Genomic DNA, 23,421 nt, shown 5'->3' with positions numbered 1-23,421 from the left:
ACATTTCATCTTGGAATTCGTTTAGGTGTATAAAGGTTATCAGCTGTATCAAATTTTGTAATTTTATCTATTCTGAAATATTGGGAAAAACCTTTTAAAAGCGCACCTTTTTTAGAGAGTGTAGGGTGTAGCTTCCTTACATAGCATAACACCCTGGATATTATTCACCTTTTTGAGGTATAGAGATTGTTTTGTAAATATGTACCTATACAAAAATCATTGTCATCAAAATAGTGTCGTAGATACAACCTTTATAAATAATGAATATAATAATTTATAAAAAAAATCAATTTAAACTTTATTGGTATATATTTAGTATCTAATAAAATGCACAAATTAGAAGTTAAACGACACAATCACTATAGGTTTAAATTTCGTAAAGAAATGTGTTATTTTGTGTTGTGTAATTTTAGTGTTTTTGGAAAGTCCATTTTAATTTTAAAGTTTTTTTTATTTCTGGACGTTTAAGACATTTACAATACAAAGTTATGTGACAATATTTTAAAAGGATTTTTGTATAAGGACGACACAGAAGTCAGTGAGCTGGAAGGAGTGGGGCAGAACATTGAGGACCTGAAAAAGTGTAAGAAACCGTCGATTTCTTCGGTTCTTTCAGGTTCGGTGCTGATTTGGGGATAGTTTATGGCATGTGTTGTAAATTCGCGAGTTGAAATTGGCGCGTCGAGTGTCGAATCGAATCGCAGCAATCTCCTTATGTTTGATCGGAAGAGGTTTTGTGTGGCGCTTCATAAAATGGCGAAAGAGAGGCTTGTGAGTCGAGATCCTATTCCAATCTGTCGCTTAAACAAAGAGTAGCAAACAAACGGTTAGACGGAGTCCGGACGGACTGTCATTGTAGGAATGCAATAGCAAATCAAGATTGGATTTCAACCCCTGCCAGGGGTCGAAGTCGCTAGTCTAATCTCGACCTCGCACTCGACCGCCAACACATCTCCCCGAACCCCGGAATTACTCCGACTGCCCCTACAATCCGCGCCGCACAATGACGTGTCTGAATCAAAGCGAACTTCCAATTCGACAAATTGAAAAATACTCATTAGTTGGATGTTTCGCACTCACCTTCGTTCCTTGTGGCCCGTTTCTCGCCGGACGGAAATTAAAAGAACTAAATATCTCGAATTTTTACGACTTGAATGGTTGGAATGCTCGACATTGTTCAAATTAAAAAGTTTCGAATTGTTAAAATGATCCGGCGCATCCACCATTTTTACCGTTTCAGTATTCCATCAGCAATTCTCTTTCATTATTTTATTTCTCGGGTTCAGCGAGATTCTTACATCTAGTTTTGTGCTCTTAATTTTAAGCAATTTCAGTACAGCGCTCCGTGTAGATACATTATCTAGTGTTGCTAAAAGCTTTACGGTTGGCAGCACTGCAGTAATACACTAATGCGTGGGTGGGGTAAGTGACACCTTGAGCTGTCAGCAACTGAATAGTTGATGGATGATCCACTGGAGATGCCCGAGACAACCCTTTATAGCTTTCTACATACACTAAACTTCAAAACATTGTTAAGAAAAATATCTTTTTACTTACAATACAAATTATTAACACAAATTTGAGCTTTTCTTTCTGGAAGCTAGAAAAAAATTTCTTTGTGGTTACTACACTGTATCTGGGAATAGTTGAGTTTTTTTTATAACAAACATTTTTTTCTGAAATAGAATTTTTTTAAATTAGGTGATTTACGAGAAATAATGAGCCAGACAAATTCTCGATACAACCTACATTACATTTGTCGCAAAGCAACTTGCGTAAAGTAATGGTGGTGTTGCATCGAGAATTTGGTGAGGCTCATTATTCCTCGTGAATGACCTTGTATAAAAATTTGAAAAACTCAAATTTTTGAAATAAATTTGAAATAATTTAGCTGAGCCACATAAACTCACTTTTACTCCAAATAACTACAAACGTATTTAGATCAAGAGTAAAGAGCAACTATATTAGCAAGTAAATGAACAATATAATCGGGACGCTTTGCAAGGAAATCATATAACAAACGTTACGCGTCAGTAACGAAATTTGTGTTAAGATTTTTGAAAGTGTTTATTGATTTAACTAATGCAGATAGTGGTGCTGATGATCTACAATGTACTATCAAATTTATGAAAAACTAGTACACCAACATTTTACTTGTGTCATTTAGTCATAAGAGGGCCATTTTTGTGATGTTTGCAGATAAAAAATATTTTAATTATTTAATGCATTTATTCGAAAAAAAATATCTACTGGTACTATGGCTATAATTTTTTTCTTATTATAGCACCACATTTTTTAAATTTGTATATAAGATTAAACCGACATAACGTTATTTGGGTTTTCTTCATAAACAAGCACTTCATATGAGTCACATTCAATTTCTTCGCCTTTATATGGAAAATAAAGTTTGGCTTTTCCTATCGTTCCGGAACAGACTTTCCCCACAATTAATTCGCCTTGATATTTGACACGACCAATGTTAAGGATCTTTCCCCATTCAGTTCCACCTGACACTAAGTGCTTATTAATGGTTGTTAAATGCAACGTTGCAGCGTTTCCTGGCACCCAAGAAAAATTTTCTTTGTGACCGCTACACAATATCTGGAAAAAACAAACTTTAACATTTATTTTAAGACAAAATTGAGTTTTTACTCTGTTGTAAACGTCAGTAACGTGTATTTTTTCCTTGGAGGTTGTTAAACTTTTTTGGCCGGGATATATTTGTCCAATTAAAATACCATGGTGTAAGACGAAAGCTTGACCTATGTATGTGGGAGAACCTCTTGAATCTCTACCACCCACAATGGCATCGGAAGGGATTGACCCATGATAATCCCTCCAATAATAATCTGAAATTAACGATAAATAATGCTTATAAAATATTTTATACACAATTACCAGGATCGTAGGATGCTACACGAAAAATACAAATTATTAAAGACACAAATGTCACCTGTTTATTCATTTTGTTATTTATAACTAAATGAATCATCGACATCTTTTCATATTTATAATGTTGTTCTCTTTGTGATAAGGATGTGACCTTATGACATGGAAAATCCAATTGTTGATAAATTTTTTAAACAAACCAGTAATTTAATCGAGTTTTTACGTAAATTTGAATTTTTAAATTTTTAAAGCACTAAATTCTTAAGTATGTTTTGAAAAAGACGCTAAATTACAAATAATAGATAAACCAACCATCACAGACGTATTTAGGTTGTTTATTTGACCTGTTAAAATTAGTAACCAGTTAACATAAAGAGGGCAGAAATGTTACACTACAAAATTTTTTAAAAGTTGACTACGCGACATTTTACTGTCTTAGTTTTTCATGAATTTGATAGTACCGCTCCAGAAATTATTGCTAAAGCAAGGAAGGAGACAACATTGGTAAATGTCATGGTAAAAGTAAAAACACTTAAGCGAAAAAACAGAGTTTTTACTCCATGACTGAAAGGTATAACTTTTACTTGTGTCATTTAGTTATAAGAGGGCTACTTTTATGATGTTTTCAGATAAAAAATATAATTTTTTTATTTGAAAATTATTGTGGCTATTATTTTTTTTCTTATTATAGCACAAATTTGTATATAAGATGAAACCGGCTTAACGTTATTTGGGTTTTCTTCATAAACAAGCATGTCATATGAGTCACATTCAATTTCTTTGCCCTTATATGGAAAACAAAGTCTAGCTTTTCCTATCGTTCCGGAATAGACTTTCCCCACAATTAATTCGCCTTGATATTTGACACGACCAATGTTAAGGACTTTTCCTATTCAATTCCACCTGACACTAAGTGCTTATTAATGGTTGTTAAATGCAACGTTTTTGCGTTTCCTGGCACCTAAGAAAAAATTTCTTTGTGACCACTACCCAATATCTAGAAAAAACAAGTTTTGTACATCTACTTATTTCAAGAACAAATTGAGTTTTTTACTCTGATGGAAACTTCAGTAACGTGTATTTTTTCCTTGGAGGTTGTTATTCTTTTTTGGCCCGGACATATTTGTCTAATTAAAATACAATGGTGTAAGACGAAAGCTTGACCTATGTATGTGGAAGAGCCTCTACCACCCACAATGGCATCGGGAGGGATGGACCCATGATAATACCTCCATAATAAATAATCTTTATTTTGTACTCAATGTTAAAGAGTGCTTTTATCAACTATTTTTACTGGATAAAGTAGTCTTTTATTGTCTAGTGAAATATAGTTATTTATTGTAAGAGTGTGTTAAGTAGCGTTTTATCCACGCAAGAATGTTTAACTGCTCGAACTAACATACAAGTTACTTTATCCCATTAGTGGATAAACTGGTACTTGATACGCATCTAAAGTGTGGGATAATGTCTTTTTTTAGAGTAATTGTGGATAAAAGTAATTTTTATCTACTGTTTATATTTTATTAACTAATTTCAGTAGATAAAGTAGTCTTTTATCGTCTAATGAAATAAAGTAATTTTTATCTACTGTTTAGATTCAAGAAATTCTGGTAGGTGAGTACAAAATAAAACGTCACTCGTAAACTTAACCTTTTCAGTAGTAGATAGACAATTTCTTTATCGTCTTGTATAATAAATAACTAGAAATTAACAATAAATAATAATTATTAAATATTTTGTTCATAATTACTAGGCTCGCAAGATGCTACACAAAAAAATACAAATTATTAAAGACACAAATGTCGCCTCTTTGTTTATTTTGATTTTTATAACTAAATGAATCATCGACGCTCTTTCATATTTACGAGTATAATAAGGATGTAACCTTGTGACATGGAAAACCCAAGTGTTGATATTTTTTTTAAATAAAGGAGTAATTTAATCAAATTTTTTGACTAATCGGGTAGCGAATTGAATATAAATCAATCTCGTTTGATTTGTCGTTCGAGCACTGAACAATTATTTTTATTTTGCTCCTATTTCAATGCATCGTCGCATTATTGAAATGTCTCTTTTCCTGTGGTTGTCTTTGAACTGCACGCTTGCATACGTCGACAAGTAAAGATCGTAAGCCCTCACTGTCGCTAAGATCGTCGCATTATTGATGGTTTCCCCATAAAGCTTGCGCTCGAACGTCCGTTGGACATAAAAACTTTTTAAAATAATGCGACTGGTGTCCGGAAAAATGGCAGGCATTATCTTTTGGCTCGGCAGGGGATTAGGTTTCATCCGAACATTTCGCTCTACCTTGAAAAAAATCTTTTCTTATCTGAGATGTAAATGCCATCAGTCTCAAATTGAGATCATAAATTAGGACGAAATGTTACGTATGTATTTCTAAATTAAGTAATCGGCGAGTTAACCGCCCACGGTGATATTAAGACAGTTGCTTTCTGCATGATTTGTAGGGTGGGTGGATTTTTTTTGAGGGTGATGGGAAATTTACTAGTTAGTTAGTGACATGGCTTTTAATTTAGAGACTTTAGTCACAGTTGATCGCAATAAAACGCTTCGATAATAGTTTCTTGTGGCGCTAACGTGCTTCCATTAAAATTTATTTCTCTAATTTATTTATATCATAGATGTGGCATATGGTCTAGTCGGAAATTTATGAGACACAACCTATGGCGTTTTAATTTAACGGATCATTCAATTATCTTAAACCAATAGTTTCAACCGCTGGTTGCCCACTTAATTAGCTACTGAAGTTTTTATTATTTCTGGGTTTTATTACCAAATAATTCTAAACGTTGTTTTAAATAGGCTCAAAAAATAAAGGTTTTTAATGAGGCTTTTAGGTTCCAACACTATCAATATTAATGATGTCAAAATCAACCTACATTATCACTTTCAGTGTAAAATTTAAAAGCATCTCATTACGTGAGTATCGACAGCGTTAGTGATGATTTATGATGGTTGAAATTAGTCAATATTTCAACAGGTGGAATGTTTTAAGACAAAAATACACGATGTTTTTAGTTGTTGCTTAAAAATGGACGTATTTGATTAGTTTTATTTTCACTTTTGTAATGAAAATTGTATTAAAGTTGTACTAACATAGATGTTGGAAAATGCATAGAAAAATTTATAGATTGTAAATATTACATGAAAATAAACAATAAAGCCATTAAAACAAGGACAGGTAATATTTTCAAATTGAAAAATGGACACATACAGTCTTTTTTTGCTTACTTCTTATAGTATTTTTATAGCTAATAAGACAACAAGAGTTTTAACTATAAAATTTGTGTTGTCTTCAAAATTTTTTCCAACACTAATATTAGGTAGATAATTGTTATTTATTGTAAGAGTGTGTTAGATAGCGTTTTATCCACGCAAGAATGTTTAACCACGAGAACGTCAGTTCGAGTCCACTTGTCAGTTACTTTATTCTACTAGTGGATAAAGTGGTACTTTATACGCATCTAACGCGTGCAATAAAGTCTCTTTATAAGTGATTGTGGATAAAAAAAATTACTGAATTCTAAAGAAATTTGTCAAAATTGACAAAATGTCAAGATAAGAGAATTTTATGTAAAGTCTGTTTTTTTTTAAATGGAAATGCTAAACAGTGTTAACGTTGGCATCACTAGTAAATTCATTATTGGTAATTTTAAAAAAGGAAGTTGGCAGTTCCGGTTTTTTCAATTAATTTTAAAACAATGTCATTAAACGTCAACACAAAAAATCGTCTAAGAAAATTTAGAGACGAAACACCAAAAAAGAAACAAATTCGGTACACTAACGGTTTTTCGAAATTTGGAAACGAATAGCAAGCAGCAAGTTAGAAAAAGGGCCTTTTAAAATGTAGACGCAATTTGTAATGCAGGTTTGCTAAATATTCTTAATTTTAAGCAAGAAATCGGCAAGAATACAAAATAAACATGAATGAGAATGAACCTCGGAAAGAACGCAATTAAATTAGTGTCTTGTGCATGGTTTTTTGAGGAATGAGTTGAAAAAGTAACAATTTTGAAACTAAAGCTGAAGAAGAATTTATAAAATGCATCAACTTTGAGCTCATTTCAATAATTACACCAAATTTATTGCCAATCATCATAATACCTACTTGTATCTTTTGCTAAATAACTTTTTTCTGTATATACATCCTTTTTCTTCAAAGTTTTTGTAGCAAGAATCTCATTTTTGTCCATAACATTGTACTTACTCGCGGTGTGTATTTATCAAAATTATTAGCACTGAATTCTGTCTTTAGACCTTAGGTAATGATGTCTGTCCTCAGGTATTCAATTATAGCGCTTTCAAAGAGCAATCAGGCACACAAGATTCATAAAAGTAAAAATTTTGACAACATCTCAATTTGAACACATAACCATATTTTTTTTAACAAAATTTCTAGGGACAAAAACAAAGAGCAAACAAAATTTGTGGCTATGGAAACAAGCTGTTACCAATTTTTTCACCAAAATTTTGACTTGGTAATTTACATTTAATAAAAAAAAAACAGACTTTAGGTACTTATAAAATACGTTGTGATTTATACCAGGTGATGAATAAAAAGTATGGAGTCAAACGTTTTTTTCTTAAACTATTTGTTTTTTGGAAAAACTAATTAATGAATGATAAAGTACTCTAAAAATGTAATGTTTTATGAAAAATAAAATTTTTCGAAATTTTCTTTTGTTTTTGAATTCTCCAAAAAAATATTTTTTTAATGGCAACCTACCTACTTTTTTTTTGCTCCAAAATTGCGTCTTTTGAAGTGAAATTGCTTTTTGCGCGTTTTAGTTTCAGATGGCATCAGGATAAAAATCTGTAGATAGAGTTGATATTCTGTTGTCGCCGTTTGTTTGTTGAATGGGGTCATTAGGCTGGAAGTTAGGCTGGTTCCTTTGTTAATTTTGCAAGTTGTGAAGAATTCGATCATAAATATGTATGTGGTCTCTGAAACAAGAGGCATGTGTCGGTTCTAAACAGCCAGGCAAATTTAGTTGCAGTGTCGGTAGCATCTGCTCGTTTATCTAGAAACCGTCTTGAAAAATTACTCCATTTCGTCCGGTAAGATTGCAATCTGTGGCGCCATCACATTATGCTGACTGACTGTTCTAAAGGCGTTCTACAATTCGGCCAGTCTCACTTTCGTTGTAGTCGTAAAAATCAGTCAGGTGTTCCTACCTGCATAAATCAATAAGCGCAAATGTTGTGTCTAAATTATCAACGATACTAAATTAGAAGACTTAATGGAATTTTCTTAAGAATAGGTACATTTGCGTAACTGCTTTGTCGAATTCCTTTGAGAGAAGGGGGGTGACAGGACGGGCTTCATTCCGTAGATGACTTGACGGATGGTTGACAGCTGACATGAGCGCTATCTTCTAGAAAGACAAAGAAAGGGTTTTAACGGACAAAGACGGGGGATTATTATGCTAAATCCCTATACACAGTCGGTAGCTGATTTGAATGCAGGAGCAACGACGGAAAAATGCCTTTTTGCCACAGTTCATTTACTGGAAAAGTATACATGAATGAAACTGAATACCTGTTTACAGCACTAGTCCGGTCTCTCTGAAACTCAAAATTATACTAAAATCGGAAAATGGCAGCAAAAAACAACTACTTTAATCTCGAGAATGTATGTAGGTAATGCTAGAGGGGACAGAGGGGAACCGAGGGCATTTTCATTCGAGGGATGCATACAAAACTTTCCTCCAACAGACTAAGTTAATAACATAAATATCATTATTTGTTAAAATATCCAGTTTATTTAAAAGTAATAATCGGTGTTTTAGTTATTTTATTTTCGAGGAAATAAGGTACCTGGTTATTAGTCAAAAACGAGCAAATAAAGCGTCACTTTATTCTTTATTGTGACGAAAGGTTATTTTATTTTTTATTATTTTTATTTCAAATTTATCCTAAATATTAAAAAAAACTTGTGATGATTTTAGCGACCAGCATGGAGAGCACTTACATAAGAATATTCAATAAAAAAACTTAATTAAAAGATTCTATTAAACGAAAAAAAATAAAAAGTAAAATTGTCTCATTCTAAGTTCAGCTCGAAAAATTCATACTTTCTGTGATTTTTTTTTTTATTTTTTAAATTATATTTTTGAGACATCTTTGTCTTTACTTTTGTTTACTTTGATTTTACTGTTTTACTTACGCATTTGTTTCTTTTTAATTAGTAGATATACAGAGTGTTTTCTTAATAATATTAAGAAAAAATGCAATTACATATTTTACATCGAAAAATAACACTAATAAAAAAATAACTTAAGTGGTTTCGGATCGAGTAATGGATTTTAATTGTTAACATGAAACTTCATCACCCTGTATATAAGTCACGAAGCTTTATAGGACTAACGTTTATTTGACAAATTAGTGTTATTTTTGATGTAGAATATGTGGTTGCAGTTTATGACAATATTAAAAAACATCACTCTCAATTTTTAATTGAAACATCAAAACTTATATGAGCTGAGTAATTTTAAGATTGTCCTCGCCAAAATAACAACGAAATTGTACTAAGAAAATGTGGAAAATTGGTTGATTAGTGACATTAATTACAATAAAAATTGCGTTACTGAATAAATTAAAACCTTTATTTGTAAGCGTTTGACACCTAATTACAGAAAACCTAAATAATGACAAAATAATTTTTTCATAAATTTTTATTTACTAAAGCAGTGTCCTCATTTCTTACCCTTCTTTTATTTACTGCGGAATATTATTTGAGACATTTAATGGAGTTTTCTTTGTGTTTTAAAGGCGGCAAGCACCAGTTGCAGAAAATGAGTTAAGTGCAGCTTAATGTATCCATTACATTCGTCTGGAACAAGATTATCAAAACTAATGGTAAATAAAGGTAGCCATATTGTCGCCTGCTCTGACTATAATTTAATTATAGAACGGATGTATTCTTATTACTCGAATCCCACTATTCGACTGTTTAAAACCTTTATCTTTGTTTTCTTCCAACTGTTTCACCCTAATTAATTTGCGACTGGCCTTTTTGGAGCGATATCGAAACTGTTTAAACTTCTTGACTTTTATACGACAAAATTGAAACATAATTCGGTAATATCAGAGAATGGACATGAAAGATAAAAAAAAATAAAAATAAAACACTGGATGGCCCTCAACGCCATTAGTGCATGTGCGATAGAGGGCCACTACTAGCAACGTATGTAGACACATAACGAGGGCTATATTCTTATGTGGAGGCCGTATCACACCTCGGGCGTTCTCTCCACTTATTTAATAAACTCCAAAGCAAAACACTTGGCGAGTAATAAAATACTACACTTGGATATTAATTAAGATACAGTTGAGTATAATCACTCTTGTAATTAACTCCTCGTCGGGTAAATGAGGTTTACTGCCTTACTGGAGATTAGGAATGTTTAAATTAGTTTTTTTTTGATTTGTTGTGTTATTTTGTGTAATTACTTATAGGAAGAGCGATGGCGGTTACAAAGTGTGATACGGGCTTTATCCCGGAAACCGTATGGGGAGGAATCCCTGGTTTACGCAGGGCTCCTTATCGCGCCCGGGCAGCGCTTTTGAGCCTAACTAGGCTCTGGACTGGAGAGTCTTTTATTCCGATCACTTCGCATTATCCTACGCTGTGCATCCGCTGATAAGGCGTTCTCTTGCTCGTTTTTCTTTTCAAAACTGCAAACAATCAAACAGTCTGACGATGTCCACCTTGAGGCTAATGAGGCAGGGCTCGTTAGTCAATTGTCTTGCTGACAACGCCGCCAAGATCTGAACGGAATGTTAAACAGGCTCAGATAAGTCCGAATTGATTAGCTGGGACGCTATTATCAAATTACTTGCCGGTTTCACTTAAACAATTAAGTTTGGATTGTTTCGAGAATTTTTGGCTACTGTTGGGGTAATAAATGCAACGGAGCTCTATTTGGATGCTTTCGTCAATTCTCAATTGGCTTTTGTTGTGAAATTTAAAAAGACGGATTGTTTTGCTGAAGCTCGGCACGTTTTGACGGTGGATAAGTTGATTGACTTGTAGCGGATCACAACTTTAATAGAATAGGACCACGAACTGAGCCATGAGGCACGCAAAGAAAAATGTAGTTTTAAATTGTAATTTATTACAGACTAAATGAAAAATTTATTCTAAATTTAAATTTTGATATTGAATATTATTGAATAATTTTTACTAATTTCATCAGACATGAAACGACTTTCGTGGTTTCGTAATTTAGAAAATATTTTTTGAAATTCTTGTTTGTTTTATCAATTTTGTTTAGACAGCTGCAGTGAGAGACTTCAATTTTTTTTAAATAGATTGCCATTAAAAAACATAGATCTCCAAAACAAAAAAATTAAAAAAAAAAATTTTTTAAAATGGATGATACTCGTACCATTATTCATCATTATTAAGAACTAATTAATGTGCTTCAGTTTGTTACTAAGTATTTTTGTATTTTTTGTAATAATATAAGTATTTGAAATGTTTTTTTTTATTTTGAAACTTTGTTTTTTTACTTATAGTACAACTCTCCATTTTGTATTTCTTGTCTTTGAAATATATTTGCTTGATTTCGTGGAAGATGGTATACAGAAGGACAAAGAAAATAAAACCATTAAAACAAAACTTTTATCTCTCAACAAATTTTGACATGTAATTTTTTATGTCTTTTTGTTACCAATGATTTTGTATATGTTTTTTCATAATTATTTAATAAACGTACAAAAATTTTGCCAATAAAAGCTACAATAAATAACGTTAAACAATTGATGATACAGCTTTTCTGTTTTCTCTTCTAATAGCCTGTAGCAAAAAACGTGTAAATATATTTTTCCAACGAAAGTGTCAAAGTAAAAAGTTTAAACCCCACTAATTTCTAAATTTTTATGGATAAAATTTTTTAAACAATTTTTCATGTTTCTGTCTTATCTTACTCTGAGACGCGAGTTCTGTAACACTCTGTATACTTTGAAAATTCGATAATCCGGAGAACCTTTTGCGATTAGTTCGACTTATACAGTAGTATTATAGTTTTAAAACTGATTAGAGTATTGAGGCTTATTATCGATTTTGTTATTAAGTTAGGAGTATTAATTTTAGATTCAAAAGTAAGCTAAAAGGTAGAGAAGGAAGAACTCATTGTGCATTCTTAAGTTTCATTTTCACTTAGAAAAATGTGAATAAAAGTGTGTAATATTGCTGTAATTACGAGAAATTTATAAGAGCATTTTTGTTTTTAATTATGATAAAACGAAAACAGCAACTGAATTTCTAAAACCAAGCAAAGTAATGTGTTTGTCATTAAATATTAGAAACAAGTTTGATTTAGGGTGCGTCGTAGTTGATTTATCGGCTTTTCTAAAAAGTAAACTCATAAATTCTAATACTTTTGAGAGATAAGATCCTTCCCGCAAAAGACCGATCTAAATTGGTGCACGCCGTAATCATAAAGTCCTAAAAAAATCATATAATGGCAACACATTTCAATTTCCCCTTCACGATGATGTTCTCTAACAGTAGGGGGTAAATGTCACCAATGTGGAACACAGTATTGATAGTAGCGAAAGCGTCTTGTATTATCTCTCCTCAGAAATATTTTAAAAAGTGGCGGATTAACTCCCTACAAATTATGATAGCTTCATCGCCTATTAAAAATTTTGGCTCAGTTTTCAGTAAGCGGCTTATGTCCTATTTGGAGAGGGTTTGCTGGCGTGCGCTTTGCGAGATTAATTAAAGGGGGTGGCAGGCGTCTCAGGCAAATGAGCGAAGTGGAGGATAATGCAGAAAGGATGGCAGTTCTACATATGCAGTACGAATAGTAGCGACTGGTCCAGACGAGGGTGAATCTCTCAATATCGATCAGGCAGCAGTCCAATCAAACCCTGTGCGTGACAACTCTCACTCTCTGAGCCCTTCTCGGCACCCCCATCATCCCTATGCGGCGCTTTTCCCCTCACCACCCCATTCATCTACACTACATAAACATACTTACACGCAAATGTGTACGTTTAGCATCTATTCTAATTTCGACCATGACTCATGCAAGAATCCCGAAGAATATTCACTATGACGTGAACTCCTCTCCTATAAATATTTAAATAAATTGGAAAGCAATTCCGCTTTCGATCGTTTGTTATAAAAGTTGAAATTCCCATGTTGTTAGCTATACCAATATTTTATATAACCTGGGGAATTTTGCTAGCAAAATATTTTGTGCAAGAGAATAAAACAAAAGATAAAAGAGTGGGAAGGGCTTTGTTCCACGTAAATTGAATTTGAAAATTGGCCGCCATGCACTTGGCTTGCTAAGATATGATATACTTTGTTTTCTTTGTGTATGCTATTCTTGCTTCCCGTGTTTTCTTTTGGATTTCTAATACAATGAACAGCGAAATTATTTTATTTTAGTAATTATAAGGGATCAAATTCAGGAGCTCGCAGAATACGCTACTTCATCTATTTCTCTTACATCAACAAACTTAATTAAATTTTTATCATCCCTCAACAAAAATACCAACGCAAACATACGCCATCTAAATTTCTCCGCAAGTTCAAAAAAAGAGTGTAAAAGTGCTGACGCTATTAATTCAAATTCTTTGGTGGTTGTTTGACAATTGAAAAGCGTTCGCCAAGTATCTCTTGCGACTTTGTCTTTATTGTTGAAGTTTCTTTCTTAATTAAAGTTGTTTGAAAATTTGAAACAGAGCGGTACAAGGGTGTGCTTTTAAAACCATTAATATTGAGGTTGCAGAGGACATTGTGCAGTATCACCCCTATTCTGGTGCAAAGTTAAAAAGCGGGTGATATGATTTGGTGGTTTTTGACTGTATTAGTGATGATTTATGATGTTTTTTATTCAGTATTGCTCGCTTACCGGATACTTTAGCATAGTGTATCAGTCACGAGCTGACAGGATCTTATATAAATCATCATTTGATCCTAGTCGAGACACGTCTGGATCACGGGATCATTTATCGCAGTTTTTCGTGTCGATAGAGGGAAAATTCTGCTTTTCACGCAGAATTAATTGTGTCTGAATCTGAATTAAATAATACGCTTTTTCATTTTATTTCAGGTCGTTTGGGTGAATTTTGAGCTACATATCGCTAAATTGAAATCTCCATTGCGACGGAATAGTTGAAGCCGGACTACGGAAACATTTGAAGCGAGTAGGTCTGTCGATGGCAACAATGGGGGTGTAATTGGTTTCAACTTTGGCCCCACTTCACCTATAATGATTCTAGTTGACTTCTCAATTCCATGCTTTGAAACCTCTTCCTCCAAATGTGGGACGACACGGGAGATCACCATCATTGCAAATTACGTTCACCATTTTCCTTTCACGATTTATAATTTAAAACAGGGATGAAATCGACGACGGGATTGGTTGAGGAGTTTCAAGGAGCACCCTCGCGGGTTTTCAAGCTCGCGCATGGTCGACGCTACCTACATAAGGCACACGTCGACCTCATTGGATCCTGATTTACATAAGGGTAAGATCACCCCTTTGGCCGAGTTTTTTTAGGGACTCGATTGAAGCGAATGTAATTTATACGTGGTATCTCTCCGACTCTACGATGATTGCTGCGAGATCGGACCTGTGGGAACAAAGCGGTCGAGGGTTGCAACCCTACTGATGTTATGACGTCAGGTCGGGATTTGAATGTATTCGCGTGTCCTCTGGGACTTGGACTTCGCATTTCGCTGTGATCATGTTTTTACTCGGTCCACAACGCACACCAAGCGGACAACGCGCTGGACCAACACCAAAAATTGCTCACTTTCTTAAATTTATATTTATAAAAAAAAAAATAATGAAAGAAGAAAACTAATATCACTATCCAACACCAAAATTTTTCTTTAGTTTCTTGGAGCACTGAAGGCGAAATTAAAATTGGAAGCTCTCAAAATTACTTTTTTTATCCGTTTTTTGGGTGATTTATTGTCAATTGTCTGTTAAGAATAAGTTCAAAAATGGAAGAACTTTTTTAATGAAGAATCCAAATTTGTATCTCTCTGCTTTACTTTTCCTCATAATCACGTTTTTTTCAAGTAAATTAAAAAAAAAAATTTGGTCTGTTTGAGCATAAATGTTATACAAACTGTCAAATTTAATAAAAATTAATGAAATCATACTTACTTTTTTTTTACTTCTTTTTTACCAAAGAAAAAATTAAAATGAGCTTAAAATTTACATCCTTCGAAAAATAGAAACCACACGTTATTGTAGAGGTTTTAAGAATGTTGAAACTTTTTTTGGCCATGGGCTATATTGTCAGTTTCCACTTAAGAAAAAAGGTTAAAAACAGAAGAACTTTTTTTTATAAAGAATTCAAATATGGACTCCTTACTTTTTCAAGTACCATATTGTGAAAATGTGATCTCTTTGAATATAAATTTAAAACAAATTGTGAAACCTAATGAAACCTAATAAAATTTTACTTTAAATCTTTCCATTAGCACAAAGAAACGAGTTATAAATGCGCATTTAGCCTTGGAAAAATAGAATTTACACTTTATTGGGGGGATTTTAAGAAAGTTGAAATTATTTTTGACCGTTTTTGAGTGCTTTATTATCAGTTTCCTGTTAAAAAAAGGACACAAATAGAAAACCTTTTTTCATGAAGAGTCTAAATTTAAAACTTATTGTTTAATTTTCTCTGCCTTACTTTATCGTTCACGTTTTTTCAGGTAATATATTATTACCATATTACGAAATTTGATCTCCTTGAGTTATAACTAGGAGTTATAAATTCTATACAAATTATGAAACCTTCTAATATTTTTTTCTATTTTACTTCAAAATCAATACATTTCCGTCAAAGAAAAAATTAAAAAGAGTTTGCATATAGCACCCCGAAAAATCCAAATACAGCTCCCGTCGTCTCAAGGAAGGAAAAGCAAATATTTGTTTGACATTATATGATGAACCAAAGAAAAAAATTAAAGCTGTGGGATGAAACCGCAATTGTTGTGCAGTTGCTTTTAAGTAGAAGTTACTGTAACTAGAGCGACCGCAACGATTAAACCGTTCATTTGTAAGGCTAAAAAATGTTTAGTTTGCCCTAAAATGAAAAGTATTGTAAACTCCGTGTCAATCTAAGTGATTGGTGCGAAATCGCCTCTTGTAGAATAAATCCATGTCTGAAATGCTAAGAAAATTTCTCCCTTGTGAATAAGGAAGCAGCTTACATAAAACAGGGGTGGAAACATTTCTTTTGAAACTGAAAATGCATGGATATACACGCATCCATACACATGTGTCCTGCTCGCTCTATTCTTATTCCAGCCACGAGTTGGGGGCGCCAGAGGAAAAGCTTCCCTAAAAACTTTTAATCTTATTGGAAATAATTCTGAATAGGTCGCTTAAGATATAATTGTAAAGTTTTAATTCAGTTTCATGATCGTTCCATTATTAAGTCTTGCAGCTGGAAACTTTGCACAAATAATTTATATATCGTAAGTATTTTATGGTGCGTTTAATGCGAAACTGCGATGTTATTTATTATTCCCCGTGTACGTGTAATAAACATAAGGTATGCCCGTGTTACTGTGTGCGTTTAGATATCACATTTGTCTGTTGTTTTGCCAACCGAATCTGAAACAACCCCGACTTCCTTAATGCTAACTGCATTTCTTAGATCTGATATCATTTAAATATCGGTGCCTGCCTTCTACTATCTCTGTTATTAATGCAAAAACTTAAGCGCATTATGCAAATGGCGAAAATTACAATGGAGCCCCTGTTTGCTCATATGTCGTAGCCAACAGAACAATAATTAATTATGGAAATGCGATCGACTTGGCTTGTAGCACATCAATAAGATGCATTTTTTATTAGAATATCTAAGAATCGGTATGTTAAACTTCATTATGCCAAGTGGGAATAATTGCAACTCGGTGCGTGCTAATTGGAGAAAAATCACACTTAATAATTCAACAACTATTTAAATGATCTGATTTTAATGGCTCAGTGCCTGCAGCGCGCAGATAAAAACAGATAGGTACAAGATTTATTGTAAATATTACTAACCACACATTGGCGAGAAATTTCAAATCATCATGAATATCCATTTTTTAAGTAACAGCATTTTACCAGTTGGTGCAAGTTTGAAATTTCGTTCATCAAATTTAAAAAGGAAAAGTTAATATCGTTTGCGGTTAAAGTGGACGTGATAAAATTATTAAACTCTATTGCTTTCTACAAAAATAACAAACTTGCTTCGTGTTTGTTCTAAAATGACTTGCGGCTACTTTATAACGAAAAACTGAATTCGCTTATTAAATTAACACTAAAAGCTAAAATCTTGATTACTGTAAACGGGATTTTACACTCAATGAAATAACAAGTGGTATCAAAATGCGAACACTGATGTAATTAAAAATGACGTGTGCAAAAAAGTGTTTACAATGCTCTTCCGGAAGTTTCACTTAAAGTGGCTGTGGTGAAAAACTAATTTATAAATATGTATTAATGTCGAAAAAAATGTGGATGCGGTGAGCGTGCAAGTGAATATAAATCTGAAACCAGAACTTATGAGAAAGTAATTTCATAACCATATTTGTGTTAGTCGAAGAATTAATGAAAAGCGATGTTTAAATAGAGATTTTTTCGCAGTGACATTAATCAAAGTTGGAGCGATTGAGTTATGGGAATTTAATAAGCAAACATGAATTTATTTAATATTAAATCATTTTGTTAGTTTCGGTCTGAGAAATATGGTGGTCATTGTATTTTCGCAAATGAGCAATTTTGTAACGGTTTTTGATACATAGTATATTATTTATCTTCATTTCAATCAGAAAACTTGATTTCTGAATCGTTTACTAGGTGCAAGGGGAATTAATAAAGCAATTATGTTTTGGTTAAGGTTTATTCATAAGTTGGTTTTGTGTTTATATAATTTTTAAATTAGAAGCGAACGGTATTTCTTTTGTTTTGTGTGTAAATATGATTTGTCGTTGCAAAAACAAGAGTAAAATAATTCGGCATGGCCGAAAAGTAATATTTATCTGATCGAAAGATGTCGAACCGCGATGGCATCTGTAAGACTGCAGTTGTTTCCACAAACGCAATGCAATGATAATATTGGCTTGTTATTGTACCATTACGAATGCAATATGGACTTAATAATTAGTTGGCAGCCAAGTTTGTATTGCTGATGATGCATGATCGTTCTCAAACAAGTAATTACCATTACAAATTAAATTTCTTTAACCGTATTTCGATTTATTCCCGACTTTTTTTTGAATATACGTTGATACATTTATAAATTCTGGTTCGGACATGTTTTATATTTGCATTTTAAGTGCGATTAATAAATCATCACAGTCAATTATATGCATTTGGTATGATTTACAAAGTCTGCAGTTTTGAGAAGCGATCTGATTGCATCTCCATTTCTGGACCGATTTAATTCGCTCGATAAATATTCGAAAAAAGATAAAAGTTTCTACATTATTCAGTTTTATTCCAGAATTCATGGCTGGGAAAATCCATCCGAGATGGCTGGCTTTCCGGGAGCCCGGAATATTAGAAAACACAAGCTGCGTTATATCTGAAACAGAACCTTCTTACCAAGTCAATAGACTTCGTTACCATTTCGAATAAGCCCTTAAAGGAAAAGGATTTTCGTATAGAAACATTTCGTGAGTATATGCGATTTTAATTATGACAGTCCGGCCCTGGCCGAGGCTTTTAAACGAATTGAAATTCTATCCGGCTATCTTACGTAAATATATTTTTCAGGTTATCCTGATTGTGATATGACAACGCCCTGCGCTAATGAATTGAAAGTCTATTCCGGCAACGGCAACAATGTCAACATGGGGGCGAACACACACACACACACAATTCAATCCGGGCCTGATTGGCCTATCCTGTTCTGGACTTTCAAACAGAACAACGTTTGTCTTTGAAGTTTACTTAAAGTCGTGCTTGACAATGACAGGAATTTCGAATTTACAACGCGTCAACTTTGTCCTCAAAGTCTTTCTTCTGCTACCTTGAAATCGGATAATGGAAAAAGTACCGAACTGAAATGTTTCCCATTTATCTTAAATGAAAAGATTCATCCTAGAGGCTCTTATGTCTCTCGTAGTCTCATTAGAGGATGATTTTAACAGACTAGGCTTCATTAAATTGAAAACTCAACTACTATTACTTTATAACGATGAAAAATATAAAAATATTTTTAATAGCATGTCTAGTTTCAAAAAAATATAAAACTTTTAGATTGTTTAATATCAGTTTGAAAAAAACTTAAAAACACATTTATGTGATCATAAGTAAACAAAATTGATGAAAAATAAACATTTTTGATTTTGCTTTGTTTATTATTGGAAACCTAACTAGGTACATATTTCCTATTGTTCCTGTTTTGCAATTTAATTTCAAAGAAACAATTTTTAAGTGGTTTTTTGTACTTTAAATTTGTCAGAATGAGTAAATTTTAACTTTATAATATCAAAAACTAATAATACAAAGATCAGCGTTTACCATAAAAATTGTGTTTTTCTTGTAATAAATATGTTAATTTGCTGCAGAAAAATAATAATTTGTATTATTTTTAATGTTTTTTAATTTTTACAATTTTTTTTTTAAAATACGCCATTTTTCGCTAAGAGGGTGCTGAATGTTTTACATGGCAATGCAGCCCAAAATGTGTCTAAAAACTCTCAAAAATTTTAATCTACAGGGAAAAAAACAAAGTTTTTCATGGAAAAAGCTGATCTTAGTGTGACAATTAGTTTTGAATATAAAGTTAAAAAATACTTTTAGTAAATTTCCGAAAAAGATAAGCGTATTGCAGAGTTTAAAAATTTTCTATTTCGTTTTTTCAAATAATATTTTCTAACTTAAAACATCGATGAGAATATAAAATAAATTAGCAAAAAAAGAATTTGAACAGCCAAGCCGTCTGGTTGAATAAAACAAAATTTTTTGTGAGTTGGAAATTAATGAATGTTAGAATGTCATTTCGGAAATTTTGCTTTCGATAGTAAAATTGACAAAAATTAAAAGTTGACGTTACTCAACATTTAAACAAAATAAATTGAATGAAAGAGTGTAATTTTGCAATTTTTTCGTTTCAATTAATTTTCGTAAAATAAGCAAGATTTTTGCTGGAAAATCATATAAATCAAACAAAATAGCTGACAAAATATTTTTTTGCTTTAATTTTCTAAATTTTTAAATAAGAAATATTTTTGTTAATAAATAAGATAAAATGGAACCAGCTAGGCTTTGTCTCCTAAATGTTTTGTTAATAAAGTCATCTATTATAAAAAAACAAGCAAGCAGAAATAACACATTTAATGTTTGATTATCCGAATTTTTGCAACAAATTCTTTCAAATAAGAGCAATTATTTTTAAAATAAATAAGCCAAATTAAACTATACAGGCTGAAATATCACGAAGAGTATGATGTTTTAGTTTCTTAACGTAATTCAAATTTTTTTTTAATCAAACAGATTCTTTTAAAAAAAAAATACTCTCCAATCAAAAAAAGGTCAAGTAAGACGAGCTCAGTATTATTTCATTTAGTCCACATCTGTTTCTGTTTTTGATAAACATACTCTTAATTTCTATCTTCAAAAATTGATGAAAATATAACAAATATAGAAATAATAAAAAAACAATTAAAAATACAAGATTGGATAAAGCATGTTTTTATAAATTGATATACGTAACTAAGGGACCTTTAAAAACATGTTTACAATTCAATAATTTTGCTCTTCAAGAGGAAAAGAAACATCAAAAAATAAAACTTTACATCAACTCAATTAAATCTCTTAAAACAAACTGGATTTTTGCTGATTAATGTGATAAATTAAATAAAACAAGCAAAAAAGTATTTTTTGCAGACATTTTTGTTTAAAAAATAAAATAAAATGGAACTTAATAAACTCTGCATTTTTTAATTTTCTTTAATTAAAGCATTCGTTATTAAATATTACTAAAGAAACAGATTTTTTTTGAATTGTATTAATTTAACAAAATTGCAATAAATAAAAGAAGTCAAATCGCAATTTTCTGCTTTGATTCAACAAAATTTCTTAAAATAAGGCGATTTTCGTTAATTAAACGAAACAAGCTGAAAGAAGATTTTTTAAATATTTTATAGGGCGGATGTTTTTTTTTAACTTGTTGTAAACCTTAAATTAAAGTTGTTTGAAGTAGAAAGCATTTAGCTAAAGGCAAATGAAGAATATCTGATAATGTGAAAACAATTAAAATAGTTGTATTTGCAATTCCATTTAGATGATAGATCTAGCGATGAGTAGATAGGATGTAAAAAAATAGAATAAATGAATATTTTACTTGTAAACATAATTAGTGGCTTAAGATGGATTTTTTGTTCAGAATCTCATAAAGTTAATAAAAGAGTGGTAATCAAGAAATCATAAAATTGCGTACGGTTTTTATTATTAGTTTCTCGTTAATACAATTAAAGTGTAATTTGTTTAACTCGTTTTCGTAATAATTTCAACCGAATAGTAATGTTTCGTTAATTTCCTGCGTTACTGAAACGTACAAGTCCCGAAGCATAAGCGTGGTGGCATCACGTAAACCAAAGAAATGCATGAATTTATTAAGAAAAACGGCTAAAAAAGCCGAAACCACAAACCTATTTGATGCTTAAACGCCATGAATAAAGCATTTATTCGTCGGTGATTAAAGGAAGAAACCCAATGACAAAGTGAATCTGAAACCAAATCGAAGTAATTTAAAATGCACGATTAACGACGATTACAAAGTCCGCTTTTTCAAATTCATTCATAAGTTTTTGATCTGGACTAAAACTAAACCGTCAGAAAGTACGTGACGATGGTTTTTAACAACTTTGAAAGCGATCGCTTATTTTTGTCAGTCGTCGACAAAAGCCCGAAAAACAAGACCATCTCGTGTTTATGTAAAACATTCGATCGGATTATGCATGCACGTGTTATCAACAAATTGAAATTTCCGAAAAAATTCCTCTTCGGCCCGATTTATCATTAACATTTTTTAGCAATTTAGCTTAACGATACAGCTATTTTCCTGATTAATTTTACAAATGCTTCGCCACTGCACCGGAATTAACATTTATTTGTTTTCATGCAATGTAAATTCAGGTAATCTTTGAATTAAAGATAAAATCGTCTATAAAAATGTAAATGCTACTACCGTAAAAATGTAAAGCAGTCTCGGTGAGAAAAACCGGACACGCTTCATTAAATAATTTCCCCAAAAACTTTGATAATTATCATTTTTGGTTTTTCGGTCCAGAATTCAAATTATGTAGATGTGAGTTTTTCAGTACGTTATTAGCCACACCTGGTCGTACTTTGTTCAACAAAAACCTGCAAGAAAAAGGAACACAAAATGAGATAATTTATTGAAACGAATCAAACACAACGGTCCAACGCTGTGTGAACATCCGATTATTTCTTGCACGCTGCATACTATTTGATGGACAAATTCCATCAGTTCCCATAAACTTTTCCAACACTTTTCTATTCGATTTGGACAATTTAAATCGTATTTATTCATTTTTGTTCTCCTGCGACAACAGATGCACAAACTTTACATTACACCTGTCTCGTTGGGTGGCATAAAATTGGATTTTATTAAGTTTGTAATTCCAACCACCATAAATACACAATGAAAATAAAACGAACTGTTTAACTCGTCTGATTCTGACACGTTATTACGGAGGCAGTTTATTTTCACTCCATCTTGTATCATTTTAATAACTAATTATTTTTTTCATTGCAGACGGGGAATCTACAAGAAAAATTGGATGTTCAGGCGGTCATTAGAGAGCCGTCAAAAAATGGTAGAACCAATGAAATTGCGGGCAAAATATTCTTTTCTCATCGATTGCTCATTTCATTAATTTTGGCTACGAATCAAAAACCATGAAATATTAATCTGCGTAATAAATTCAGCGATTTACGAATGAAAAAGTCAAAAATTTCAAGTGAAACATCATTCCGAAGAACCCGAGTCGGAAATTTTTCACTCCCACGAAATGTTACGGTTTGAATTGTTTTCGTAAGTAATGTCAACAGCATTTAATGAAATTTCTGTTTAACACAGCGCAAAAAGACTGCGACTCAGTCCAGAACAAATTTCTTCACTATTTGTACTTGAATCTTGCACAAAAATTTGATTTAAAACATCAGATGCGGTACAAAGAAGCGGCTTCTTTTCACTACCTGAGGTCGCAGGTTATCGGATATTTACTCGAGGAGAGGCGAGAATAACAAGTTTTATGTAAATCTGAGCACCGTTTTTTTGGGACAATCTTGACAAACTATTAAAAAAAATCAAACATTGTTGACGCCTTGGTTCACTCTGTAGTGCATAAACAAGGTGCTCTCTGCACCTGAAGATATATGAGTAATTATTTATGCTGGTTGGAAAAGTCAGCGAGAACATAAAGCAAAATTCAATCTGCGAATTTTGCAATAAATTAGATTTTATGATCGGAAAGCAAATTAAGTCATCAAACCCGACGTTTGAGAA

General features: G+C 32.2%; 1 protein-coding gene and 1 pseudogene across 1 annotated transcript; both read right to left on the bottom strand.

The window, feature by feature from the left end:
- Positions 1–2,209: 2,209 nt before the first annotated feature.
- On the bottom strand, positions 2,210–3,013 carry LOC123005364. The gene is made up of 3 exons (XM_044399072.1): positions 2,899–3,013; positions 2,653–2,849; positions 2,210–2,601 (listed from the first exon to the last, which is right to left on the bottom strand). The coding sequence occupies exons 1-3, from the start codon at positions 2,996–2,998 to the stop codon at positions 2,314–2,316; spliced, it is 585 nt and encodes a 194-aa protein (XP_044255007.1). The 5' UTR covers positions 2,999–3,013; the 3' UTR covers positions 2,210–2,313.
- Positions 3,014–3,224: 211 nt separating this feature from the next.
- On the bottom strand, positions 3,225–12,876 carry LOC123005193 (annotated as a pseudogene).
- Positions 12,877–23,421: the final 10,545 nt, after the last annotated feature.

This window comes from Tribolium madens, unplaced genomic scaffold (assembly GCF_015345945.1).
Source record: "Tribolium madens isolate multiple individuals breed KSU strain unplaced genomic scaffold, Tmad_KSU_1.1 Scaffold_20;HRSCAF=117;Tcas5.2_LG4, whole genome shotgun sequence".
In the NCBI taxonomy this organism is placed as follows: domain Eukaryota; kingdom Metazoa; phylum Arthropoda; class Insecta; order Coleoptera; family Tenebrionidae; genus Tribolium; species Tribolium madens.
Note: the sequence above shows the minus strand (reverse complement) of the source record. Positions and strands in the feature narration are given on the sequence as shown.